This window comes from Salvia hispanica, chromosome 6 (assembly GCF_023119035.1).
Source record: "Salvia hispanica cultivar TCC Black 2014 chromosome 6, UniMelb_Shisp_WGS_1.0, whole genome shotgun sequence".
NCBI lineage: Eukaryota > Viridiplantae > Streptophyta > Magnoliopsida > Lamiales > Lamiaceae > Salvia > Salvia hispanica.
In genome coordinates, this window is record NC_062970.1 from 19,939,500 (window position 1) to 19,949,596 (window position 10,097).

Genomic DNA, 10,097 nt, shown 5'->3' on the forward strand with positions numbered 1-10,097 from the left:
GCATCATAAGGTAGCGAGATCGGAATGAAAAATAAAAATTCTCCCCATAGCATATTAATCAAAAACATTGCCTCAATGAGGTCTTAGTATCAACGGAATTCAAAAGAGCAAAAGTAAGAAGGTACGGCAAAAGTTTAGCAAAAATATTCCAAAAATATGGGGGAAGCAAAACAATGTTTTCCACGACTATCACTCCTAGTCGATACCGTTCATGTCCTCTTCGGGGTCCTCATCCTCATCGACATTTCCCATGTCCAAGTCGTGCCCTTCCTCGTAAGGTTCCTCGTCCTCGCTTGATCCACCAACATCCGGGGGCGGAGGGGTTATCGCACGCATGTCCTCCACGTTCCCATTTATGACCAACGGGTTAGACGTACGAGTCCTAAGCCTTGGTTTAGTAGGGACACGATCAACGTGCGGCTCCTTATCACGACGATATCTCCATCGACGGGCTTGACTCGGCGGATACTTGTGCGCTGGGGGACTAAGCGGCGGTCCATCCCTTGCAGCTGCCATGGCTGGGAGTAGCACTCCAATCAAGCCGATCATATCGCCTCGAGGCTTGTACTCGGGCGGACTGAACCACGTAAACGGTATCGCAGCTTGAGCAGTCCATTCACTCCATGGAGAAGGCAGGCTGTGGATCAATCTCGAGATCCCCGCGTGATGGGTAACTCCTCCATACGCGTATGCATCCATCCAGCGATCGTAGAATTCAGTGACGTAGGTTAGGAGAAAGGACTTTCCATCCCACTCAAACTCCTGATAGGTCTCGACAGGGAAAACCTTGTTCTTCGTGTAACGGTCGCGCATCGGTGCGTAATACTGATTAGGCATCTATAAAAGAAATCTCAGCATCAGAACAAGGATCGAAGAAAATATCAATAGTGTATTTCGAATGATGCTGAGAGTATACGAGGGATATATATATATATAGGTCGAACGATAGAGGTGTGAAGATAATATCATATCAAGAATGAACGGAATTTCATTTCCGAGGCAAAAGGCTCGTATATATACATATATATTTTTCGCATTTCGATAGTTCGCAATTTCGTTCTCGAAAGTTCGTTCGCCTCGCATTCGGCGTTTTTATGCCTCCAAGTTCGATATCGTCATACAAATTTTCCAATCACAACACGATTTTCAACTAAGCATAGCATGCTCAAGTTCAACTCATAACGTTGTTCATCGAACAATCACGCAATCACAAATCATATAGAATTTCATTTATTCAATTCATAGCGATCTTGGTCGCAAATCACTTGCATAACAGCATTCATCTTTTATTTTTGCATAATCACAATTAGCAATTTCAATTGCATGCATATCATCATTTCATATTCCAACACAAATTTCCATATATCACAACGACTTCCCTTCACTTCATCTTTCAACATTTCATGATTCAAATCAATATTCAAGATACGGGTTACCTCTTTCTTCGTGGTTGAGCGGAGACGAGTCGTGGTGTTGAGTCTTCAACAATTATTATTTAATCAATTCCAACAAATTTCAGATTTTAAGACAACAAGACTCTTGGGTCCAGAGCGGAAAGAAACGACGCTCTGATACCAACTGTAACAGCCCGGCATTTCTAGGGTATAATAAATACGGCGACTGTTAACTAGGCGAGCTTAAGGCGACAAAAATGTAGACTAGGGTTTCATTTAAAGAGATTTGACCCTATCATTTAATGAAGTATCAAGGAAAAAGTCAATGGCTAACTCACGAGAAACAAGACTTAATAGATTAGGCTCAAAAGTAAAAGGTTTAGCATAATCCAACAAGACGCAATAATTCCCCTCATTCCAAAACAAAAATTAAGTTCACCACAACCAAAGATAATAAGTTTTCCAAAAATATTCAGCGGAAGCATATCAAGAGAAAGCGGAGCCATGTATGAAGACACGACTACACTTATAGTTTCAAACATCCATTTTATTCGACTCAATCTTCTCAACACCACCGACCGCCCATCGCCGCTCAACCTGCACATAGGGAAAACACATGCAGGGCTGAGTATTTTAAACATACTCAGTGGACTCATGCCAAAATATTTTATAGTTATGCCACCCTTACCATAGTGAACTCGAAGTTTGCATTTATTTAAAGATAAGCATCGAGTATCACAAAAATATATCATGGACTGGCCAGTCAAATAATACCTCCCATTTTCTCATCAATCATCATTTCATAGTGCGACGAAAGTGTGGCCACACTATTCGCCCACGAGATCGGCCGACTAGCAAGGACGGCTCCCGATCCCCCGTGTACACTAGCCTGATAGGGTTTGCGGCCCTACTCAGACCCGAATTCGTTTTTATAGCCGCTGTAGCCTAATGGAGCGTACTCACAATCTAGGCATCAGGCAATCACAATATCCAAAATAATTTATAGGCATGGCATAACAGTTCAATCCACCCTTATTTCTCCAACATCATAAATTTGCACATAGAAGAGAGTTTAGAATAAAGCCCACCTCGATTTCTTTCGAGTTCAACAAAAATGCACTTCTTCTTGATATCCCACCGGGAACGCGAACTATCACCTTTAGTTCATATTTTTCAAATAAGTCTCAAATCATGGATTAAAATTATGCATGATCTCACGTTTCCCTTTTCCCTTCGATTATTTCCAAAATCAACAATCAGAATCAAAGTACGATTATCATATCGTTTTTATCACACAACAACTCCAGATTTATCATCAAATCGTGTCACGCATGAGTGTTTCCCACACACAACACACGCACACACACCACACACATACACGCCTACCGAGGCATGCACATACACACACACACTCTCGGCCACACACACACACACACACACATGCATCCAAATTCACCGATTAATTTTCCCCTTCACTCGTTCTAAATGCATGTGGACTCAAGAACACCGATTAATCGGTAGAGGAAGAAAAGATTAATAATAGAAGTACCTTTTCTTGCAAAAACAAACGGTAGAAACAAGTAGAATCTTGATTCTTCAATGAATTCTTGAATTGCAGCTTCAATTCTTCTCCAAAAGATGAAGAATTAATGGAGAAAGTAGAAGAAAAATTTGAGAGAGTGGGAGAAAGAGAGATGTCGAGATTTTTGGGAGTGGGGGCGGTTTTCTGTAGTGCTAGGGTTAGGTTTCTCACATGTATTTATAGAGTGCCAAAATAATATCCAATAATTAAATAAATTAAGATTTGGAAGATTTGGTGAGATTTGATAGTAGAGAATGGCGTTGATTTAGTTGAGAAGTAAGGGGATTTTCGAAAATTATAGGCTATTTTAATAGCCTATAATTAATTCAAATATTTCACGGAGTAGAATAATATATCACGGAGCAAGAAAATAAATAATTAAATCCCCTCCAAATAAAAGGAAATAGGCGATTTTTGCCTCTTCTCACAAGGAATAAAAATCAAATCCTAATTTAATTAGGATATAGCAAGATCTTCTTAGATTTGGCAAGATATGCTAGGATATTTGAATTTAATTATGGAAGAGAGTCAATAAGGGATCTAATAATATAATAAAAATAATCCATTCTCCCATAATAAGGGAATTTCGAAAATCCCTCTAGACCAATCATAGGTTTCGAAATTTTCATCAATTAAATAGGAATAATCGGACTTTGGATTTAATTTGGATAATTATCCCAAGCAATAATTAAATCCAAGAAAATAGGATTTCTTCTTCAATAAATAGGAGGGTCGAAAATTCCACATGATTAAATAATGCTCCTATTAAATTCTCACTCATCCCTTAGGATAATAATTCACCACAAATATTATTTCCTCCCACGTCAAAATATCCACATTTTTCGAAATTCACCTCCACTTCACATTTTCAAACGACTTTGACCATTCCACGGCCATGTCATATTTTCCACAATGTTGACTATTCAATAGCCACGTCACATATTCAACAAGTTGACTATTCAACTCAATCTCAACTCAAAATCGCAATTAGGTCACATAGAATATTGCAATAAATCACTTATCATTTAATTCCACATATCATAGCATTAAAAGCATTTAATGCAAAAATTTCCACGTCACAAAAATTAGGGTTCGAAAAAGCGGGAAGTTACAATAGTAGTACTCCCTTCGTCCCTCATTAGGAGTCACACTTCCGTTTCTGCACCCGTTTTATAAATTTCTCCACATTATTCTCTCTCTTACTTTACCATTTCTCCACTTTAACTATTTATTATCATTTTTATAAAACGAGTGCAAAAACGGAAGTGTGAATCTTAATGGGGACGGAGGGAGTATTTCTTAAATTTAAGGGACCAAGGGATATTATAGGATTTCTTAAATTTAAGGGACGAAGGAAGTATATTGTTGAAATAGATGAAATTTACTGACAAAACAAACTGTTCATATACATTTCTTTCGTCATCTAAATTCATTGGGATTCTAAATACTTTATCACAAAAATATTAGCAAAAATTAATAAATTGAATGAAATATAGTTCCATTACCATACTCGTGCTCATCAGCCACTTGTATATTACTCACCTATCTCGGCTAAGTTTGATTCAAATTTTAAATTTTTTTTGCACAAAAGTTAAAAAATAGGGAGCATTAAATAAATTAAATAAAGGTAAATAAAAAAAGTAAGAAGGATATATTAATATGTAAATTCATTTTAAAGTGCTAATATACATCCAATCTCATGTTGTCACGTGGCATGAAACATACAATATTGCAAATACTAAAATGCAATATATATTTGTAGAAGTAATAGATGGATTTCAGCAAATTGTATTTTAGTTATAGGCAGACTGCATTTTTATTGTTGAGTTTTACATTTTAAATATAAAATGTTTAATTTGTAAATTTTAATACATAATTAGTAAAAGTTATATTAGTAAAAGTTAAAGAGAGAGAGAAAGTAATCAAATATATTTAGAACTCTAATACATAGTAAGTTAATTTCATAAATAGAAGAACTAACTTTGATTGGAAAGATCAAAATTAACTTTGATTGGTAAAATCAAAATTAAAAATATGATTATTTTTAGGTGTTGTAAAGAGTATTAATTTCTTAAACAATGATCTCAAAACAATATAGGTATGTCAAGATAATAATTATCTATGCTAATATATACTTCCATCGTTTCATGTTATTCGCAATTTTCATTTTAGATAAAAAATTAAGGTTTTTTTTTAGTGTAGTTAAATTAGTATTTTAAATTTTGTGAGTAATAAAAGTACAATATATAGAATATTCTTTTAGGTTTGAATTTAGTGTAAATGGTTATTAAAATCGCGATTTGACATGACATTTATATTAAAATGAGTTTGACTTCGGTGTAAATTGTTGTAGATGATCTCAAAAACAAAAAAGAGAAATGATTTTGGAGTATCATTAGAGCTAATTACCTACTCCATTTTAGATTTTAGAGTATCATTAGATATGGTCTCAGAGTAACTCCAAATAGAGAAGGTAAATGAAAATGGTATATCATGTTTATACCTTCTCAAAAAGTGTAATATACCTTCTCAAAAAGCAATCAACTCCAAGGATGAAATGTATATTGAAAAGGTAAATAGGTAAAGTTGTTATTTTTTCAAATGTTAGTTGCTAGAGTGAATGCATCGGTACTATTCTAAATTCTATATTATACTACTATGCATCAAAGGAACTAGAATTCTCCAACGGTACTATTTTAACTAAAATGGGTATTTAAGAGTATATGGCAGCAACAAGATGAGTTAATGGATAATTCATTCTCTGCTCAAATGTTTCCTTTTTCAAATATTTTAGATTATATGAATAATAATTCGGATGATGAATTTGACGCCATTATAACGGCCGCGCAAGAGGAAGAGATGAGTCGTCGGCGGATGAGAGGCCATCGCGGCTCCATTTTGGGACATCGAGTGATTCATCGTGGTAGGCAAGAAGGTCATGAAAGCTTGTATTATAATGCATAATGAGAGGCGGATGAGAGGCCATCGTGGTAGAGACACTATCAAATATCATGAAAGCTTGTATTATAATGCATGATATGATAATTGAGGATAAAGGAGGGTCAGGTGATACTGACTTTGATGAAATCAACATAAACTCTCAAATACAAATTTCTTTCTCCTATCTACTTTTCTAGATTTATACCTTTGATTTTCTTTTGCCTGATATTGAAAAGGGATTTCTAGATTTGTACCTTCGATTTTCTTTTGCCTGATATTGAAAAGGGATTGCTTGGCTTTGGGAGTAGAAGTGAATGAGGTGAATGTCTATTCTTGATGTCTTTTTATTTCAAAAATTAGGGTTAGAATTTAATGGTTTTTTGTTGGTGGAATTAATATTGTTGAGATTTTGCTACTTCTATCTCCCGCCAGCATTTTATTGTTGAGATTTTGCCGCTTCTCTCTCCCGCTAATCTCAAAATCAGTTTTTTCTATTTTACCTTCTCTTCTATGGAGAGGTAAAGATACCTCCTCAATATGGGAAAAGGTATTTTACCTTCTCATTTACCTCCTCCCTTGGAGAGTGTTTTTCCATAAAAAGAAGATAAATTTGGCGGTTATCATTATTTACCTTTTCATTTACCTCCTCCTTTGGAGTTGCTCTTACTAAAGTATACTTCACATGTAAATGAAAAATAGTTATATCTTTTCATTTAGTTTCAATTACAAAAAAATTTCATTAACCAATCACTTTTTTAATTTGAATCAAATAAGATTACACATTTCTACGTGAAATGATAAAGTAACTTTTTCTCTACAATTAATATATCAACTATTTTTTCTTTCTCCAATTAAAATATTCAAATTTATTTCTTTATTCATTTAATACTTACATTCACGTTTTGTCCTTCCAGTTAAATACATTAACCAACAACTCCTAAAATAACGTGTAAATTATAATCTATGTGGGATAAAGGAAGTACTTTATTTTCTCTTATTTAGTCTATGTTATTCTCTCTTCACTTAAATTAGAAAACATATACTCATTTAATCCAAACTTAATTTAGTCATATTTATATTTAGGTTATTCCAACTTAGTTAAGTGAGAAATTCACACAAAAAAGAGATAATTTGCAGAGGCATTTATGCTAGCGCTCAGTAGATCAATTCTAATACTTCATCGATTCCGTAGTAGTTGAGTTATTTCATTTTTTGTACTCATTTTAAAAAAAATGATACTCTCTCCGTCCCCAAAGAGTATGGACTATTTCCTTTTTCGTCCGTCCCTATAGAGTATGAACTTTCTAAATTAGTAAAAGTCAAACAACATACTACGCATACCCATCATTTTATTTACAATTTATATCATTACCATTAACAACTTATATCATTATAATAATATGAACCTCATTCTCTACTAACATTATTTTCACTATCTTTTCTCTCTCTCTTACTATTCTACTTATTTATTAAAACTCGTGTTGAACTCATTGTTCATACTATTTGGAAGAAAAATTAAAGTACTCCCGCCGTCCCTGAAAATTTGTCATCTATTTCCTTTTTCGTCCGTCCCTAACAATTTGTCACCTTTCACTTTTACTATTTTTGACAGTGAACCACAATACTAACTCATTCTCACTCACATTTTATTATAAAATTAATATTTAAAAGTAGGACCCACGTACCACTAACTTTTTCAATCCACATTTTATTATATTTTTTAAAATCCGTGTCGGATCAAATGGTGACAAATTATGAGGGATGGATTGAATAATTATTTTCTTTTATTTTATTTTGTTTCTCTATTTTAATTATTTAAATATTATATTTTTTTAAAAATAAGTGCATAAAATGAAATTACTCATGGAATAAAAGGGTGGGAATAACATATAAACGTAATTAACAAGATTTATACGCGGGCAAGCCATGAATACTAAATCCCACTTTCCTTGGAAAAAGAAACCCCTCAAATTTAATAATCCCACGAAAATCCAGTTGTGGGCCCTTCCCTCCATCCTATAAATCCCTCCACCATCTCCTTCCCCACATTTCCACTTCTACTCTTCACTCCATTTAATCCCCAATTCCATTAACAATGGTCGACGTCGACTGTCGCATGTCCGGCCTCAACCCGGCCCATCTCGCCGGCCTTCGCCGCCTCTCCGCCCGCGCCTCCTCCTCCGCCCCCTCCACCCCCCTCCCCCCTCGCCACAGCCTCTTCTCCTTCCGCTCCCTCGCCGACAAGCTCATCTCCCACCTCAAATCCTCCGGCGTCCCCGTCCTCCCTGGCCTCACCGCCGCCGAATTCGCCGTCGCCGAGGCCGAATTCGGCTTCTCCTTCCCGCCCGACCTCAGAGCCGTCCTCTCCGCCGGCCTCCCCATCGCCCCCGGCTTCCCCGACTGGCGCTCCCCCTCCGCCCGCCCCAGCCTCCGCGCCTCCATCGACCTCCCCACCGCCTCCGCCTCCTTCCACGTCGCACGCAATTCCCTCTGGTCCAAATCGTGGGGCCCGCGCCCGCCCTCCCCCGAGAAGGCGCTCAAATTAGCCCGAGCCGCTCTCAAGCGGGCCCCGCTGCTCATCCCGATCTTCAACCGCTGCTACATCCCCTGCACTCCTTCCCTCGCCGGAAACCCCATCTTCTACGTCGACGAGAATCGGATCTTCTGCTGCGGATTCGACCTCTCCGATTTCTTCGATCGCGAATCCAGTTTATTTCGCGATCAAATCTCAATTAACCAATCCGTAGAGATCGAGAAATCGGCTGTGTTTTTGAATTTAAACAATCGGAGGAGCCTCGACGCCGGTGGTAGGACGGCGCGGTGGGTGGAGTTCTGGAGCGATGCGGCGGCGGATCGGCGGCGGAGGAGCTCGAATTCGTCGACTTCCTCGCCGGAGAGATCGAGATCGGAGGAGCCGGAGTGGGTGGGGGATTACGTGGCGCAGATCGGGGCGGTGCTGAGGGAGGGTGGGTGGGGGGAAGCGGAGGTGGCGGAGATCGTGGAAGTGTCGGCGGCGGGGTTCTTCGAGGAGGGGATGGTGATGCTGGACAATCAGGCGGTGCTGGATGCGTTGCTGGTGAAAGCGGATCGGTTCTCGGATACGCTCCGGAGAGCCGGATGGAGCTCCGAAGAGGTCTCCGATGCGTTGGGGTTTGATTTTAGGGCGGAGAAGGAGCCGAAGCCGCCGGTGAAGCTGTCGCCTGAGCTGGCCCACAAGATTGAGAAGTTGGTTGGGTGATTTCAGATTTTGGTTTAGGAAATCGGTTTCTTTTTTGTTTTATTTTTAAAATTAGTATATACTCATAAATACTTATTCAAATGGAGCGATGATATGATAGTACTCCCCTTTGTGAATTCTTATTATTTGTACGATTATTCATTTTTTTGGAGGTAAACATATCAATTCCACTCTAATTTCGCAATAAACCGACGAAAATTTCAAACTTTTGTCTTGATTATACAAGAATGTAAAAGGTTTGATTTAAATGGTCCTACTTCTAAAGGAGAAATTTTAATTTAGAGATTGCTAACTTTTAAATTATTCCTCGCCATTATTCTTAAATTAATTAAAGAACAAGTTTTGTAAAGGTGATGAATAATTATGGTGTGAAAGCATAATTGCTACGCTCTACATGTCTCTAAAAAATTTTATTTGGCATTCAGCTAATTTATGTTTAGTGTGCCTAATAAGTAAATTAATGCATAGATTTTCATTGCATATTGTATTCAAAGAATTTGAGAGCTGCAAGTTGTAGTGGTGTGTAATAATTACTTTGTAGTATATCAATGCTGTAACGTTTCTAAAACATAAAAAAAAAAAATAAACATTATTTGACGGGTGACACAGCAATCGAGCCAGGGAGCGCACACGTGTGCGTACTTTGTGTGGGTCCCAATGCACCGTTGGAGGTGGGCCACTTTCACACTCACTGCCTATGGGGAAGTGATGGGAACGGCTTTTACGACGTCGTACTGGGCTGTGTCGCTATGCTTATGCGTAGAGACTTTAGATTGCAAGGAAAGATGTGGTGTTTTTGGGTAAAATACTATAAATGCTTTATTCCATATAAAAAAGAGAGGGATAGGATATTAGGATTAGAAGTTGTTTGTTGCTATCTAATGGATTCTTGGTATTTGGAAAAATCTGACACTCCAACCCCAAAGTTTATTCAAGCTAAGCT

General features: G+C 37.6%; 1 protein-coding gene and 1 long non-coding RNA gene across 2 annotated transcripts; one reads left to right on the plus strand and one right to left on the minus strand.

The window, feature by feature from the left end:
• Positions 1-1,959: 1,959 nt before the first annotated feature.
• Positions 1,960-2,975, minus strand: LOC125193180. The gene is made up of 3 exons (XR_007171542.1): positions 2,944-2,975; positions 2,483-2,551; positions 1,960-1,991 (listed from the first exon to the last, which is right to left on the minus strand). It is a non-coding gene; the product is annotated as an uncharacterized LOC125193180 (long non-coding RNA).
• Positions 2,976-7,982: 5,007 nt separating this feature from the next.
• LOC125192793 lies at positions 7,983-9,270 on the plus strand. Its single transcript, XM_048090446.1, has one exon. The coding sequence runs from the start codon at positions 8,012-8,014 to the stop codon at positions 9,152-9,154; it is 1,143 nt and encodes a 380-aa protein (XP_047946403.1). The 5' UTR covers positions 7,983-8,011; the 3' UTR covers positions 9,155-9,270.
• Positions 9,271-10,097: the final 827 nt, after the last annotated feature.

Bases quoted from the DNA above. Each gene is read 5' to 3' on its own strand.
- LOC125192793 (XM_048090446.1), top strand. From the start codon at position 8,012: ATGGTCGACGTCGACTGTCGCATGTCCGGCCTCAACCCGGCCCATCTC.